Consider the following 16784-nt stretch of genomic DNA (forward strand, 5'->3'; position numbering starts at 1 on the left):
AGATCGACGAACGAGTAAGCCGAACCGGCCACAACCTTCAGTTGATTGAGGATCACATTCATCCTGTTTTTTTTTTTTTATACGTAAAATGTTCATCAATGTTGTACCCCAACAACGCCTTCATGCAACGCAGCTGGTGCTACGACGAAATACTACCATCGATGTGGGTTCTCTCTACGAACCAAAGCGCCATCTGGCGTCGACTAGCGGTGTGTGGTATGTTTTAGTTGCATGAAACGGTTGGTAGAAGAAGCAAAGAAAAACACAAGCAACTGATCGCAGGCTACCCTGCACCGTGCTGAAAGTGAGAGTGAGAACCCACACATGGTTTGTTTTGCCTTTCCTCGGCAACATTAACAACAACCCTACTCCGCACCCGTCTACTACCCGCGATCACTATCGCTTGGTGGTAGTGTCGTTGTGCGTTTTGCTTGTTTTTTTTTTCTGTAACAGGGCAGTTGTAGCTGGGGCAGTGTACATTACGATCTTACTACAGGCGTTCCAGGGTGCGTCCGTGGTAATGATGCCGCCAAACCACCGACATTAAGTAGACAGAGAAAGAGAGCGAGAGAAATAAAGAGAGCGAGCGAATAACAGAGGGAGCATGTGATCGCAAGGAGGTGGAAGGAAAAAAAACGGGCCAGCGGCGTGGCAAGAAAACAGGCCTTCGGTATAAGATGCCGGTGCAGCACGCTCGGAACGGTTATTTGCTAGCAGATCGTTGTCTGGAACGGTTTGCAAGTAACCTCGTACCGATTCTTATACGCCCTCCCACCCGTGGGCAACAGTGCGTGTGAAGGGAAGAAAGAAAGCTTCGTTTGGTTCGTGGTGAGCTTAGTGAAGGAGAAAGTGAACAAACGTTCGATAGCAGGTGAAAAAGAGTGCGCTTTGTGTGGCATAGAACAGAACGGCGGAAATCAGTTTTGTGTTTTGCTTTTGCTGACGCAGTGAAAGTATTTGCGGGGAGAAACGATATAGTTCGTGTGCAGTTACAGTTTACACTCGTCTACAGGATGAAATATACGCTAGCTTTGGTAGGTTTTTAGTATATGTTCAAGTGAATATTACATCTTTAGGGTCTTATTGGTATGTTGGTAGTATCGTAATGAACGAAAAGAACTTTCTTAACAAATCATTGCCCGTACAAAGTGCATGTGGTAAAGGGCGTCGGGTCAGAGTGCAAATGGAGGACACCAGCAGAGAAGGTTAACCCTTCGTCAAACCTCACGCCACTGTAACGCCTCCCATTCCAAGATCCTTGTGCTGCTTTCGCGTATGCGCCCATACAGCAACGCAAGGGTGACCCACCCTGTCGTAAAGGGTACCGTGTACCACCTTTCTTGTTCCACTGTTCCAATTCCATCTCAATGACATCACACATTTGATCACTCTTGATCGCTGTCAGCCAACCGCGGGCACACAGTGGGCACTGGCAAAAGGCAAGGGACGGCTGGCCATTACTTTACACTTCAATACATTTTTTTATTCGCCCTACCCAACCCAAATTCCTTTACACCGGGTCGGTTGGGTGGTCAGTTTGAGAACCATTTGATCCGTCGCACTCGTACCAGCACCGATCCATCTACCGCCAGCTTGCCGATGCGAACGGGGTGCTGCCGGTACACCTTTCTAGACGCCGACCGTGCACGGTGGCCTTTCGTTACCCTTCCCCTTCCACTTCCATTCCGTGCCTGCGAGATGGAGCCTGCGAAACCAGATCCTAGATGCTTGGGCCGAACCACCGAAGGCCTTGAGCAACCGGGGAGAGAATGTTGCCCAACGTGGCGCTTGCACAGCGTGGCGGCTCAGGAGGAAAGTTGTTCGGACTGATAAAAGCCCGACCGTACAGCTCTACTCAAACAACTGTTCCATTTATTGACTTCCTCATTCTTGGGACGGTCAGTGGAGTTAATGAAAAAAAAACCCAAGAAGTTGTATTTACATTCTTTTTTTTGTAAATTATTTTTGACTCTTTCTTGACATCATTCAAGGTTCGCACTGGTGGGATCTTTAAAAGACGGCTGTCTTGCAAAAGGTCGCACGTGGCTCCAAGGCACGGGCTGTCGGAAAGGGTACTGACGCAGCAGGACCAGAAGCCCTGGAGTTATGATTTCATAAACAAACCCGATTGCCCGTTCTGCGCGATTGCTTAAAGCTGTGGCTAGCACCACCACCACCACCACAACGAGCACTCTGCAGCCAGGCTGCGCGTAGACGCCGAACTTATGCTATCGTTCGCATGCTCGATTGCGCGGGATCCGGTTCATTGGTCGATGTGGGGCCGGCCCTATCAGGTTATTGGTGCACTTTTGTTTTGCCGTTCTGCCGTTGGTTTTGTTTCGCTGGCCACGCCATACATACACTCCTTGCGTAATAATCGAAGCTGCAAGGAAATGCAAGGTTCGCTTGGTTTCGGCGGGGGGCCGGTTTGCACTGAATGCCGGATTGTGTTTAAATGATCTTGCGCTTTTTTTTTGTTTTTCTTCATAAAATGGCAACTTCTCATGCACGGGCGAGCTTTAAAGGGGTTTGAATTATGCAAGGCGATTTTAAAGGATGCAAAATTTTATGAGCATCACGGTGCTCATTGCTGGGTGAATGCATTTCCACGATCGTGTGTATTGATTGTGTAAGCGATGAGCAGCTCTCAACACGTTTCTTAAATCATGTCAGCGAAGAAGCGAAACATCGTTTCGAAAGCGATTTTTGTTTCTTTTGTTGGAATGTTAACAATTTGCGTAAAATAGTCAGCTTATATTTAACAAACGTCTGACTCTCGCTACAAATAAATCGTTCAACTAATGTCTGTAGCCTTCACATTCACCTGTACCGTTCCCGCGCGCGCTACGAAATCAACCCCAACGTCTTGTTGTGGGCGCCTTTCCATCATCCAACCGACTCCAACTAATCCAACCGAGCGGAAAACGATGCATCAGCAAGTAATTCGACAAACGGCTTCACGGCTCATACCACGCACCGTCTGGTCCGGCATTCACGCTTTTAGACGGTGTAGAATTTGCAACAGGAATTCCAATCAATCGGCGATCGATTGACATGGTCGTTACGATCACTACGTTTCAAACACACACACACACACACACACACACACACACACATGGCATACGTAGACCGTAATCGAGCCTAAATATCACCCTGGCTCACTTCCTCACACTGCACTGCTGCCGATTCCATCATTAGGCCGGATTTTTCGGTAGGCCGGTCCCACTTGAAGCAGCAAAAACCAATACCATCTGATTATCGTTTCCCCGCATCGATTTTGTGTGCTGCCACACACAAGCCAAGAAATCGAGAAAATCGATCGCTTATTTTACGCCTAAATGGCGACCACAGTTCCGCACCGCGCAGAGCGTATACGATCAAAACAGTAGACTTCAATGCTGCGCGCTAATTAAAAGACACGAACCGAAGACACGAGGAAATTAGCTGCGCGCGGAAACAAAAGAAAAACCCACACAGCCCATGGGGTGTGAGTGTGTTGTGTGTGTGTGTGTGTGTGGGTATAATAAGCTACAAAACGTGTGTTTCGTGTACCATCAGGGCCCCCAATAGTTAATCGATCCCGTGCAAGCGTTGCGCAATCATCCTTTCTTCATGGCGGCAGTATGTTCCGCCACCGAAGATAAATGACTTTCGGAAGCGAAAACAAAACGAGTTTTTGCCCTAGGTCGGGATAAACGATCGAACTTTTTTTTGCGTTTCGTTTTGGGATGTATGCTTTTTTTTTTTGGTCGGAGAAACATAAACGAAAGCCAACAATAAGTAAATCAAATCGATCCAACGATCTGATGAGGGAAAGAGCGCTTTTATAGGAAAAAAGGTACAACGCGTGTATACTGACATCGAAGTTGTTAGAGTTTTCTTTGCTAGTTTGCTTATCTGTACCCATATCCCTTGCAGCGAAAGTAACTTAATTTTAAAAGGCGATAGTGTATTGAACACATTCCAAAAAGCTTATGTTGCTTTTCTTCCATTCCTTGGAGAATTTATTCAATGCTCCTGCAAAAAAAAACCTCCACTGAAGCAGTCCAATGGAGTAGTAGCGTTAAGTTCTTCGTCACACATCCTACGCCACACACATTCCTGGTACCGCAGCGCAGGGCCGATACAGCGCGAGAGTGGTTTATGCAACACGTTGCTACAATCTGTCGAACCGTGACTGCCACCGTAAATGCACGCCAGGTGAAAGGGAATTTCTTTACCGACACCACTTAAGCGTTCTCGCTGTCTGAATGGCAAGCAGGACTACTTTAGGGAATATGGAAGGATGCATGCTGGAACAAGCAAGCGTAATTTTGAGGGTTTATAAAAAATTGTAAAAATATGTGAATTGTTTATTGCATCCATTATTCTGTAAAGAAGCTGCTCACGATTTGTAGTACCGTTTGCTCAGTTCTCATCACAAGTCAGAGCAAATCCCATTAAATTGTAGGATGAATAATAGGGCTCACACAAATCGTGTCCAACTTTTCACTTTCATTTTCGCATTTGCGTTTAAAAAAAGCGAACTCTATTTCGACCCGTCCTCACGTCTGGTGTTGCATTTGTAAACAATAAGTAACAATTTGAATGACAATAGCACGCCGGACGACCGTATCGAAACCAAAAGCCGGTTCAATCTCGCTGCCAGCCTGGCGGGGTTTACACGTTTTCTTTCTTAGGCGCCGTTTTTTTGTCGGGCGAAAAGTGTCGCCGTGTGGCCGTGTCGACTGCCCTCGAAACGCGCCGCCTTTGGCACCTTAAAATGAGATGCAAATTGTATCGAATCGATGTAAAACGGGAAAGAGGGTTTTGCATCACCCTCGGCCCACGAAGAGACATCCATCTTCCGCTCTGGATTATAGACGAAAAGCAAAAGTAAGAAAACAACGAAGCATGACAGGGGAAAGCTGCAATTGCAGTGCCAACCATTTCCGGTCCACCCCCCCCCCCCTAGCTCCGTCCTGCGAGACGAATGATGAATACCAAAAAGGAAAAAAATTAAATCCCGCGCCCCAAATCAATTCATTGCAAATCCGTATCGTGTCCCGTCCATGCATGCATGCAAAAGCAACTCCCATCTCCTGCTCTGCCGGGGGATCGGGGGACCGGGGAACTTTTTGACCTCCCCTCTCCCGTTCTGTGCCAGCGCCCGATGGCGCCCGGTCGTGCATGTTTGATTAGTGAACTTTCCAATTGGCCCGCAACAAAACGGTAGAAAGACAAAAAAAACCTGATCAGACTATAGGAAGAAATATAGCCAAACAGTCCATTGCCCCTGACGTGTGTCCTGCCGCAGGTTAGGTGAGGGTGCCTTTGGGGTTGGCGTATTAAATGAACCGCTTTCCTTAAGCCCTGCGTGACAGTCTGCCATCGGTGTGTCATTGTTTCGTGACATTATGGAGTTTTTTTTTTTTTGCTGCTGTGATTATTAACAAAAGTCGCAGATCGAGACAGTGCGATTGGTTGCGATCGAAAGTGCATGAAAGAAAAGAGGGAGTAAATGTAGGCGATTCAATGAAACAGTTGCATCCAATGGCAAGCAAAAGTGCATTGGAAGCAAGGCGTTTCCACTTTTCCTTACAAATAATATCCCTTATGCAAATTGTTAAGAATCCATTAATTGTGTCATGAAATAGTTACATTAAACCATTTAGGACTCTCCTATAGCTTCGCTCTAAAGAACAAACGCTATCTAACCCCTTCTAATCATTCTCCCAATCCGGATCTCGAACCTCAAACGCTCTTCGGCAGGTGTTTTAAAGTGATGGTCATTTCTCAACCCCATCAAATATCCCCTTAATGACCATTCCTGGCAATCGTAAAGTTCATCGTGCCATTCTTTTATGGCCGGTAACATCGTTAAGCTTTTGCTGCCCACCGCCTTTTCCACTGACGAAAGGTCAAAACTCCCCGTTAGCCGTCAGGATGGTAAATAGAACTCACCCAGCGGGCGAATTCCAGCCTGCCATCATCATTGGATTAACGATATGGACTGCAAAATCTGATTGGCATGGGGCTGATCGCAAAAGTCAACACCATTAACAAAACAGGGAAACATAGAACTTACCGCCCCAACCGGCGCGATCTAAGCAGCTGGACGGATCTAAGCATTCGAAAACCTTTTACCAACCGTTTTAAGATCGCACGATAAGATCGCAAGCTGGGCGGCTGTTTGCTGGCCCCTTTTCTAGATCTACATCAACATGGAACGATCACGATCGATCGCATAAAGCGGAGCCCCCCCCCCGCAAAAGCACTCCACAAAACGGTTTATTACGACATAAATGTTGCAGCGACTCTTTTTTTTTCTTCCACACAATGCCCAGGCTGACGATGATTGCATATCATGTGCTCGTGTGCTCCAATTATCGATTTCCATCATTGCCCAAATTGCCCACAATTTGGCGGGGAGCCGATTGCCGAAACCGGCCATATACGAGCAGCTGGGAAACTGTGCGCTAACGCATGTCCAGTCCGCGGGTGATCGAGTTGACCAACTGACCTCCGCCCCCCTCCCCCCTCCCCCTCCCTCGGTTGGCTTTCTTTATTGCTGCATGTGTTTTTATTTTGTTTTCTTTATTTGCTTGCCCGCGAATGCAATGCGGATGCGGAAACGGTTCAGCATGACGCGCGACTTGTCAATCGATCAGCTTCTTTTTTTATAAGCAGCACTACACATGTTGTTGAGTTGCTATTTTAGAAGGGAGCCATGCGGCTGACCTTGCGAACAGTAATTGGGCGTTGTAAAATGGACACTCGCCGCTTTGATGGTTATGACTTTTGTGTGAAGGACATACCTCAATGGGGGACCCCGTTTTTTTTCTGTTGATCCGACCGATCCTACCAACAAGGGCGGGGAAATTCCATGCAAAGAACGCCTTGTTTGATGTTCAGTTCCCCAGTCGCGCACGGTTGCAAGATGGCAAATGTTGGAAGATTGATTTTTTTAACCCATTTTTGCATCCGGGAGACAGTCGTCCAACGGTGCTTAAGCTTAACAGGAGGTTCCAGCTGCTCCAGCTCCAACTTAACAGCCTAGCAGTCAGCGAACCACACCATTAATCATAAAGAGTCGTTCAAGATAGCATCAAGCATCTGAGAAGCCTTTAGTAGTAATAACACAAAAAAGCCACACTTAAGAAGACAAGCGAAAGAACACACCCGGAACTGCGAACGATCTGCACTCAACCGTCGAACCGGGGTGAAGGACACGAACTGTTTCCATGCAAAACAGTCAAGTTTACGGTGCGAGCTTTACGGTCACTCGCAACCAGAAAAGAAAGGCCCGGTGGGCCCACCCCGCTGAAGGAGAAGTCAATGGTCCCGGGTGGACCAATACCGGCGGTCAACGATACCGAACCGAATGATTTAATTGCGTTCCGAAAACCGGCTATTATTGCCCCAGAGCACGGTTACCCCGGATTGCGACACTGGCCAAGTTGCCGGACGATCCCGCTAGACCAGCTGCAGCTGTTGGTGCAATTAAAACTGGTACCATCGGGCGGCACACCACAGCCAGTTTTCACTTTCACTTCGATCTGCAACATCATCTACCGCCGCCGCCGCCGCCGCCTGCCAATGTATATCACGCACGCCTGGGTCCGGGTATCGGGAATCGATCTTCCAACGGCTTCCCAGTGCGGTGAGACAGCTGGTCCCGGGACAGGTTATGGAAATTGTTGCTTCCTCTGAATTATTGGATTATAAGCATGGGATATGATCCGTTTTATGGGCGTGTTTTTTTAGTGGATAATTAGTCTTTCTTATCAGGCAGTGCCAGCTAGTACACTAATTAGCTGGAAACACCGTTACAAAATGACCTCTTAGAACCCCGTGCTGTGCGATCAGCGCAGCAATTGACGAACATTAGAGTCATTAAACGCTTCCTCTAAACTTTCTCACTCTCCGCTGCCCCTCCCGCAACACGCCCTGCGCACGTGCACTTTCCAAGCATTGCGCACAATCTGCACGTTGCGCACCGAAACCGTTCCCTTTGGCGTACGGTCACGGTGTGCGACGCGAACGAAAAGTGAATGCACTTTCTCCGATGACAATCGATTCCTGAAACTGACGCGATTTGAACCCATTTTACCAACAACTCCCCGCTCCTCTCCCTACCAACCCTCCTTACGCTAACACACCCTTTCGTTTCGTGTTTCGTTCTCTCGCTCCTGCAGCTTCCCCTGGCGGGACTCATCACCCTAGCGACAGCCCAGTACGGTCCGGCCCCGCCGAGGCTGAACATCCCCGGCGCCATCCCGCTGCCGCCGATACGCGAGGAGCGGCTGCTCCCGCAGCAGTCACCGCAAGTAATACGCGTGCGGCGTCCGGGCGCGGTGCGCATCGCCGCCCCGAACGCCATCCACCACCAACTGCCGTCCGCCCTTCCCAAATTCCACGACATCCCGAGCACGGTCGAGCACAAGCCGGTGACCGAGGAGCCGGAGGACGACTTCCGACCCGCCTTCATCCCGCAGCTCCAACAACCCCACCACCACCACCATCCCTCGCCCGCGACCCTTGCCTCTCCGGCGGCGCCGTCCCCGGCCGCCTCCCCGGCCCTGCAGTTCCCGATCCCGGCGGACGAGCAGCCGAGCGAGCGCGACCGCGAACTACAGCAAAATGTTCTCTCTCGCTTCAATGCACAGGAAAACCGGCCGGCACCGATCCAGCGCGCCCAGATCCCGGAGCGCTTCTTCGCCACCGACAAGGAACCGGCCCGGTTCCCGGCCGAGCGGCCCCAGCCGCAGCAGCAGCAGCAGCAGCCCACCCCGAAGCAGTACCGGCCGGCACCGCAGCAGATTGCCCGCCCGGCACCGATCGCAGCGCCGCAGCAGTCGTTCCGCCAGCAGCAGCACTTCCAGGACGAGGACCGCCGGCCCGCCCCGCACCAGCAGGCGGCCCGCCCGCACACGCAGCAGGACCAGGACCGGCAGCGCAAGCCGGTCGCGCAGATCCTGCGCAAGTGGCGCGAGGAGCACGAGGACGGTTCGATTACCTGGGGCTTCGAGAACGATGACGGCTCGTTCAAGGAGGAAACGATCGGCATCGACTGCGTCACCCGGTAAGTGACTGAATGGCTGACGGTCAGCCACAGTGTACTAATGCTCTTCCTTTTTTTTGTGCAGCGGCCGCTACGGATACGTCGACCCGGACGGCGAGAAGCGTGAGTACACGTACGAAACCGGCATCCAGTGCGACCCGAACCAGCGGGACGAGGACGACGAGGACAACCTGGAGGTGGACTACCAGGAGAACAAGGCCGTCCTGCCGAACGGTGTGCGGCTCGATCTGAACAACATGGGCAAGAAGCAGTCCAAGCGACCGGGTGGCCAGCAGCAGCAGCAGCAGCAGCAGTACTATCGTAACTAGAGTTAAGCGCGACCATGCTGTGACCGGTCACACCACATCCTCAAACCCTTTCTCTTTGGTGTAATCGAGCGTGCGATAATAAAGCTAAAATTCGAATGTAGGAAAAGTCGTATTTATTATAATCAGCGCTCGCGTTTGTCGCTGGCAAAGGGGGAACACTCTCTTACATGCAGTTCGTTTGCTTTTCTAAGATTAAATTCAATCAAAGGGAGCACACACACACACTCAAATCTGAAGAAGCGACAGATGAAATAAAGTTTTCCATTTCAGTGTGTGCGATGGAAAATCATTCACTTAAAATGTAAAACTACACACTGTGTTTTAGCACTTCTCCAGATTTCTACACAAAAAAAAAGCAATCGTCCCTTCCTTAAAAAAGCCTGTGCTCGTTTGTGGCAGATTTGGTTCTCTGGTCGTTCAGCAGCTCAAAGGGGAGAAGAATCCTTTCACGCGTACATTTCGCACGTGCACATGCTGCCCTAGTACGGTCGCTGGCGTCGGGGCGGTGGGACCCGGTTTGGAGGCGTTATGTTAATGTCCATGAAGTCTCCGATCGTAAACTTGGCCTGGGCGAGGGTTTTCGAGTCGTCCGCCCCCTTCTGGCCAGAGCAGGTGACGCCGATCTCGCGCATTCGGTACATCGATCCACGTTCCGGGTAAACGATGGCAAAGTCGAAGTACGTGCCCTTGCGCCGCGTCTCCGGGTTTACGTCCCGCACGAGCGTCGTCAGTTCGCGTAACGTTGCGTCCATCCAGGTGTAGATCTGTAGCTCGTTCGAGGGCACATTGCCGTACGAGTACTCGTTGGTGGAATGATGGCGTCCGGTGGAGCAAAACACTCGCAGCAACAGTGGACAGGTCTAGGCGTGTTGGGTCGGGAAGGTGTTGCAGACGCATCAGTACTCCGATATCCGAAGGATTAATAAAGAATTACACCTACCTTTTCTCGGTCGACCGATTTCATCGGCTGTTGTTTTTCTTCCACTATCATCGATTCTAAACCGGCCATGATGTTTGCGCCCTTTTTTGTGATGGAAATACACGCCGATGTACGAAAACGAAGCAACGAAGACGCGTAAGTTATCGCACAGGCAAATGTCTTCTGGCGAGGGGTACTATTATCACGATGGCGTAAATTCCAAGCACGCTTTTCGGCAGCAGTCGACTGGTTTTAGTTGTTGGCTTTAGTTTACAAATTTACAAAACAAATGTGCAGAAGATACCGCAAAAGAGACCTATGAGCAAATGTCAAACATTCAGAGGGAAGCCGCCGAACGAGGTAGCTGCAACCAAGATGGCCGACACTCTAGTAACCTTGTGGTACTCGACGGCCGAGCAACATTTGAAATGCGTTTAACGGACTTTGCTTTATTTCGATATTTTAATTTGCACAGCATGCGCATAGTATGAGATTGCATAAAAAATATAATAATACGATAAGCACAAATTCGCTTTACTCTTGATTAGTAATATGAAAGGGGTCTGCCACCGCCGTTGTTGCAAACGCCCTACTGCTTCAGCGCCGCCTTCAGCTCGTTCAGCAGCATCGATCCGACGACCAACTTTTCGCAGTTCACGGTCAATGAGTATGCGTTTTTACCGTCGGACGTGCTGCTTCGCTCCAGCACAACGAGCACCAAACTTTTGGAGCTCATCGTTTGTCCAGCGAAAAGCAATCGCTTGACGGAATCGTCCTTCCCATCATCGACTGGTACGCACGCCACATTGCTCGCCTCAAACACGGCCCGATGCAAACTCTTATCGTCCGGGGAAAGGGCATCACGGAGCTGCAGCGTGCAGGAATGTTCCGTCATGCCACGAAGCTTGGCCCGCTCGCTGTCGAACGTACTCTCCGCGATGGTTACCGATCGTACCATCTCGCCGACCGGAGCCTTCAGCGTTACCGTGCTCGAGCCGCTCGCTGAACAGATTTCCAGCCGCACGGGCTGGGTAGAATCGTTAAAGTCCACGCCCAGCATTCCCGTCACGCTCTGTCCGGGATTCAGCCTACCGATCGGGGCGAAATCGTTCACAGCCATCCCGGCCGGAAGGTTCCCTTTCTTGCCCATCTCGATGTCGATCAGCTCTACGTTGCCATGGTTCGTGAACGTCAGCTCCACCGAAACCATGCGCGATGAGTACAGATGGGGCGAGCGAACGAAACGATACTCGATTCCCAGCCCGAACCCGTTCACCTTGTTTAGCAGCTCGTGCTTCTTGATCGGTATGAAGCTCGGACCGACCAGCTCAATGCCGGTGCCAGCGCCTGCCGTGTTTGTTGCTGCCATAGGCGTTAGGAATCCTCCCAGCGAGGGTGTCATCACCGGACCGATCGGCGGAATGTCGTCGAGGTCGAGCAAAAGGTCCAGGTTGCTTTTGCCCGGAGCATTCGTTGCGGACTTTTTCTCCCCTCCCCGGGGCTTGTTGTTCGGCTTGCTAGTTTGGGGTTTGGAAGATGATTTTTTCTTGCCTCCCGAAGACGAGGCTGAAGACGAGGATGACTCATAGCTTCCGCTGCTATCACTATCGCTCTCATCCATCGAGCTTTGCTTATTGGATCGACTCGTACCGTCCATCTCATTGTAAGCCGTTTTCGTCGGTCTATCCTCCTTCCGACGGTTGTTCTTTGCTGCTGCATCACGTGCATTGGCAACACTTTTCTGCACCTTTCGCGTTGCATTGTCACTCGAAGAACCGGAATCACTGTCCTCGCTGCCACTGGTGCTACTACTTCCACTGTCGCTGCTGCTGGTACCACTTTCGCTGCCACTAGAACCACTGCCGGAGCTCGACGAACCAGACGATGATGATCCCGATCCCGAGCTCGAGCCGGAACCCGACGAAGACGAACCAGAAGCGGTCGACGCACCCTCCGTAGTGCTCGACCGGGTGCCATCCTCCGAGCCGGAGTAGAAAGATTTCGCCTTTTTCTTGCGCCGGTCAGCTTCCCCGACAGAATTTCCACTTCCAGCACGATCGTTGCCCGGCCGTCCCGGATACTCTCCACCACCCATCGATGCCGGTGGTTCCACGTTTCTTACCGAGCTGTCGGGCGCCTCCGCTGGCCAGGCGGGCAAATCTTGATACCCGTTCGTGGGCATATTCAGATAGTGCGACAGTGATCCCAGCTGATATTGCCGTCTGCCGTGGTACATGCTTTCGAGCGTTGGAGCCGGCTTCTCGGACAGGAAGATTTTCCTTGCCTTTGCCACCAGAATCGATCCGGCAGCATCCGACCCGTCCGGCGAGGCCAGCAGGAATGGTTTCAAGAACCGAGCCCGGTCGCGTATGTCATAGTTAGGATCGTAGCGGGCGATATTGTGCAGATGCTGACACAGCAGGGACGTCTGCTGCGGGTTGGTAATGTGCAGCTTCACTGCCAGATTCAGTACCTGCAGCTTCACAATATCCTGCTCGTCGATGAAGCTTTTGACCGCTTTGCGCAGCACATCGGGTGCAATCTTCGGCACCTTTTCGTTGTACTCACCGATAAGCCACAGGATGGAGGCACGCGCCGCCGGTACCTGGATGAAATCGAGCAGCTTCGCCATCTGCGAGATGATTTCGAAATGTTCCTCCTTCTTTGTCTGCAGCAGCTTTTTGATCACGACCACACTCTCCGCCACCACGTACTCTGCAGCAGGTGAGAAACAGAATTAATCATCGATATCGAAAGGAAGGATTGGGACATTCCTTTACTTACCATCCTTGTTCGATAGTAGATGCACCAAACCGCTCAGGCACGTTTCCGTCACTTCCGAAATCGAAACCGCACACCGCCCGATAGCCTGAATCGTGGAAGCCACAAACTCTTTATCGTTGCTACTGATGTACGTTTGAAACTCGCGTAAAATTACGGAAATGTTGCTACCCGTCGCTAGGTTCGTCAGAATTTCCAGCTTCAGCAGCTTTATATGCGTCTGGTCGCTTGTGCGCACGAAGAACGATTTGATAAACGGCTCGAAGATGGACTTCCGCTCGATCGTCATCGAGGCAATGCAGGTGAGCACGATGCTCTGCACCTCCTTGTAGCTGCGCAGTAAGCGTATTAACGCTTTCGCCACTATTTCCACCTCGTTACGTGGTGCCACATGGTGGTACAACTGGGCGACGGCCATAACGACGGACGCGTTGCGACTTTGCAGCAATGGTTTCGTCTGCCGCAATAGCATCCGATGATCGATGTCGAGCGTGTAGGTTTTTCGAGGCGAAGCCACCGCCGCACTCTCCTTTCGTTTGCCGTCCGAAGCATCGGAATCGGACTCGTCCTCGTAGAAGGGTTTATTTTCTGCTTCCTGGTAGTCATAGTCATCCTGGACAGAAGCAAACATACATACAGTAAAATTAAAAGCCATTCAAGAAGAGCACAAGCCACTACTTACATCAGCGTTAGGATCCAGAAACTGCGTTCGTGCGTACCGCGTCAGCATATTGATGATAAGCACCTGGCCCCACTCGTCCACATCGGCGAGCAAATTGCACAGCTTGCGATAGTTCTTGTGGATCAGCTCGGTCCGCTCCGGGCACACCTCCTCGAACGCCATGACCGCCGAACCGACCACCAGCGTCGTACGGTCGGCCAGCAGCTTCTCAATCACCACGATCAGCTCGTCCTTCTGTTCCGGGTCGAGATGGTACAGCTTCGGAATGGCATGGGCCGCCGTTTTGCGCACGTACGGGCTCATGTCGGAGGCGGAGTCGCGGATCGCAAGCATCACGATCGGAACAATCATCGACACCCGGATGCTGGACAGCACGCGCAGTGCGCTGGCTCGGATCAGCTGATTCGGATCCTTCAACGCCCGCTGGAAGGTGGAGATTGAAAGCAGGGCCAGATCTTGCTGCTCCTCGGCGTATCGCACCAGATACACGTACACCAGCTTCTTTACTTCGATGTTTTTCGACACCACATTCTTCACCACGGCCGGAAACAGGTCGGACGCGTCGCGGCCCTTCGCTATCATCCCGATGATTCGTTTCATCGCCTCCAGCTTCAGGCTGTCCTTGTTGCTGTCCAACATTTGCTTCAAGTCATCGTGCCTGCACCGCGAAAAGGAAGGTTTTGATAAGCCAGCGACGAAAGCATATGGTGGAGCACCCCACCGTCACTGAAGCGCAACACTTACTTTTTGTAATCTGCGTGGAAGAAGCCACCCTCGTTCGCGTATTCTGCTACCTCGGTACGCTCATTGCCGTAAGCCGTTGAGGCCAGAGCACTCACCCCGATTGCAGCCGACCCAGAGGAAAGCATTTTGCCGTTCAGCTACAGCCAACGCGCTGTCTTTAGCACAAAATAAGTTACAAAATAATGAACCCGATTCCGTACAACTGCTATCGGAGCAGACACTTTTTTTCAATCCCTCAGTCAAACAAATTTTGCCAACTAAACATCAACCGAGGTAACTTGAGGAAACGTGGACGAATAAAGGCCTGCAAGAATATCTGCAAATCTTGTGTTTTATTGCGGAAGTACAAGAACGATAAATTATTTTGTTTAATCTGAAATAATTAATTTATTGTACATTTATAGAAATTAAACCTTATTATGCGCTCAATAATATTTTTTTCGGAATTTCTATTGAAAATCTGAAAATTGTTGCATACATCTCGGCAGGAAATGTCATTCGTTTCCTACCCCGCGGGGAGATTGTTGTTGTTTTGGACATTTCCATTCACCACATTTTACCGGCTTTAGGCCCGTGTCTGTGCTCCATCGGATGCGATTTTATCGGAAGGCCTGTCAAAATTTTATATGGGATTTGACAGATAACGTCGGACGTGCGATTTCGTCGTACGACGGAATAAAAAAAATTTGATTTCGTCGGACGCCGCATCCGATTGTATCTGTCAAACTAAATGTGTGATATTTTGTAGGAACAATCTCAACTTAATTTTTCATAATCGTTATATTATTAAAATCATCCAAATAATCGCAATATTATACAAAAAGCGTTTGACAGCACGTGCGATAAAATCGCATGCGATGGAGCACAGACACGGGCCTTACTTGTCCGCAACGCATTCCATGTTGGTACGTCAAACGGACAACACAGTGTTTTCAAATCAAACGTTGAACGAGTGATACAAAAAAACGATCTTGCAAAATGGTGACGAAGGACAATACCTTCAAAGTGGATTTCAATCTAATGCCACAAAGGCCGAGTCCGGGCTATGTGATACAATTTATTTTGGAAAAAATTGGAATAAAAAAGGAGAGTTTGCTGAAAGTGCAACTTATGACGACAACGGCTATTGCAGTGGTGCAAATAAAAGAATCGGGAGAGGCTATAAAAATAGTTGATAACCACGATGGCAAACACGCGGTGGAGTACAATGGGGAGAAATATTTCATACCCATAAAAATGGAAGACAACTCGACAAGAGTAATAATAAAAAACTGCACGGATCAGATAACTAATGAGGAGATTAAAAAAGCCATGATGAAATTTGGAGAAGTAAAGAAAGTCATTGACTGTGTATGGGAAGCGCCATCCCCGATAGCGGGAATAAGAGATGGTAACCGAGAGGTAACCATCGTAATAGATACACCAATACCATCATTCGTATCTATAAAAGGAGAAAAGGCGCATGTACAATACAATGGACAGCAGAGAACGTGTAAGTACTGCGAACTCAACATGCATTTAGGCATGACCTGTCTCCAGTACAAAAGAACGGTGACAATAACAACGAGGATGAAGGTACGTATGCCAATATGGTACGGAAGGAAGGGGTAAAGAGTTCGGTACAGAATAGACTACAGTTAGAGAGAGAAGTAGAGGGCTTGAACTTAGAAGGAAAAAACAAGATAACACTTTGTTCAAAAAACCGGTTAACACAATAAAAGAGCGACGAGCGTATGAGTGCGTAGAAGAAGCTCCTAGCACTAGCAAAGCTAATGCTCAGAAGCGCACAGGAATAGTGGACAGCCACACTACAACAGAAACTGAGGATGAAAGTTGCATGGAAACAGAAACCGAATTAAAAAAACTAAAAGGAAGACCCAAAAAAACAAAAACTCTGTCACAGGAAACAAAACAAGATATTAACACAAACTAATAAACTAAACAATAAAGAAAAATTAAATGAAAATAAAAATGGCGACGATAAATCAAAAGGAATTTAGTCTATTACAGACTAATATAACAAGTTTAAACGAAATAAAGAAGAATTAGAGAGGATGATGAACGCAAACAAAATTACTATCGCGTGCATTACCGAAACATGGATGCAAGAAGAGGAAATTAATAAAGTAAACGTATCAAATTACAATTTAGTTACCACCAACAGGGAAGATGGATATGGAGGATCAGCCATATACATTAGAAAAAATTTAGCATACAAAGTTATCAAACATAACATAACAGATAAAGAAGTTCAAATTACAGAAATAAAATTAACCAGGAAAAAAA

General features: G+C 49.4%; 3 protein-coding genes across 3 annotated transcripts; 1 reads left to right on the top strand and 2 right to left on the bottom strand.

The window, feature by feature from the left end:
• The first annotated feature begins 674 nt into the window (after nt 1–674).
• Nucleotides 675–9475, top strand: LOC121587730 (probable serine/threonine-protein kinase samkC). The gene is made up of 3 exons (XM_041904804.1): nt 675–1034; nt 8178–9064; nt 9129–9475. Exons 1-3 carry the CDS (start codon nt 1014–1016, stop codon nt 9370–9372), a joined length of 1152 nt encoding a protein of 383 aa, XP_041760738.1. The 5' UTR covers nt 675–1013; the 3' UTR covers nt 9373–9475.
• Nucleotides 9469–10638, bottom strand: LOC121587748 (histone deacetylase complex subunit SAP18). Its single transcript, XM_041904834.1, has 2 exons — nt 10313–10638; nt 9469–10232 (listed from the first exon to the last, which is right to left on the bottom strand). Exons 1-2 carry the CDS (start codon nt 10379–10381, stop codon nt 9852–9854), a joined length of 450 nt encoding a protein of 149 aa, XP_041760768.1. The 5' UTR covers nt 10382–10638; the 3' UTR covers nt 9469–9851.
• An 82-nt stretch (nt 10639–10720) lies between these two features.
• On the bottom strand, nt 10721–14743 carry LOC121587703 (AP-3 complex subunit beta-2). Its single transcript, XM_041904749.1, has 4 exons — nt 14499–14743; nt 13755–14412; nt 13076–13685; nt 10721–13006 (listed from the first exon to the last, which is right to left on the bottom strand). The coding sequence occupies exons 1-4, from the start codon at nt 14621–14623 to the stop codon at nt 10881–10883; spliced, it is 3519 nt and encodes a 1172-aa protein (XP_041760683.1). The 5' UTR covers nt 14624–14743; the 3' UTR covers nt 10721–10880.
• Nucleotides 14744–16784: the final 2041 nt, after the last annotated feature.

The sequence above is a fragment of the Anopheles merus genome, chromosome 2R (assembly GCF_017562075.2).
Source record: "Anopheles merus strain MAF chromosome 2R, AmerM5.1, whole genome shotgun sequence".
In the NCBI taxonomy this organism is placed as follows: Eukaryota; Metazoa; Arthropoda; class Insecta; order Diptera; family Culicidae; genus Anopheles; species Anopheles merus.

Excerpts from the sequence above, each read along its gene's own strand:
- LOC121587703 (XM_041904749.1), bottom strand. The coding sequence starts at position 14,623 with ATGCTTTCCTCTGGGTCGGCTGCAATCGGGGTGAGTGCTCTGGCCTCA. Across the intron at positions 14,413-14,498 it reads TTCCACGCAGATTACAAAAA|GCACGATGACTTGAAGCAAA; the intron begins GTAAGTGTTGCG and ends TTCGCGGTGCAG. Across the intron at positions 13,686-13,754 it reads TTCTGGATCCTAACGCTGAT|GATGACTATGACTACCAGGA; the intron begins GTAAGTAGTGGC and ends GCTTCTGTCCAG.
- LOC121587730 (XM_041904804.1), top strand. The coding sequence starts at position 1,014 with ATGAAATATACGCTAGCTTTG. Across the intron at positions 1,035-8,177 it reads TGAAATATACGCTAGCTTTG|CTTCCCCTGGCGGGACTCAT; the intron begins GTAGGTTTTTAG and ends TCGCTCCTGCAG. Across the intron at positions 9,065-9,128 it reads GGCATCGACTGCGTCACCCG|CGGCCGCTACGGATACGTCG; the intron begins GTAAGTGACTGA and ends TTTTTTGTGCAG.
- LOC121587748 (XM_041904834.1), bottom strand. The coding sequence starts at position 10,381 with ATGGCCGGTTTAGAATCGATGATAGTGGAAGAAAAACAACAGCCGATG. Across the intron at positions 10,233-10,312 it reads AATCGGTCGACCGAGAAAAG|ACCTGTCCACTGTTGCTGCG; the intron begins GTAGGTGTAATT and ends CAACACGCCTAG.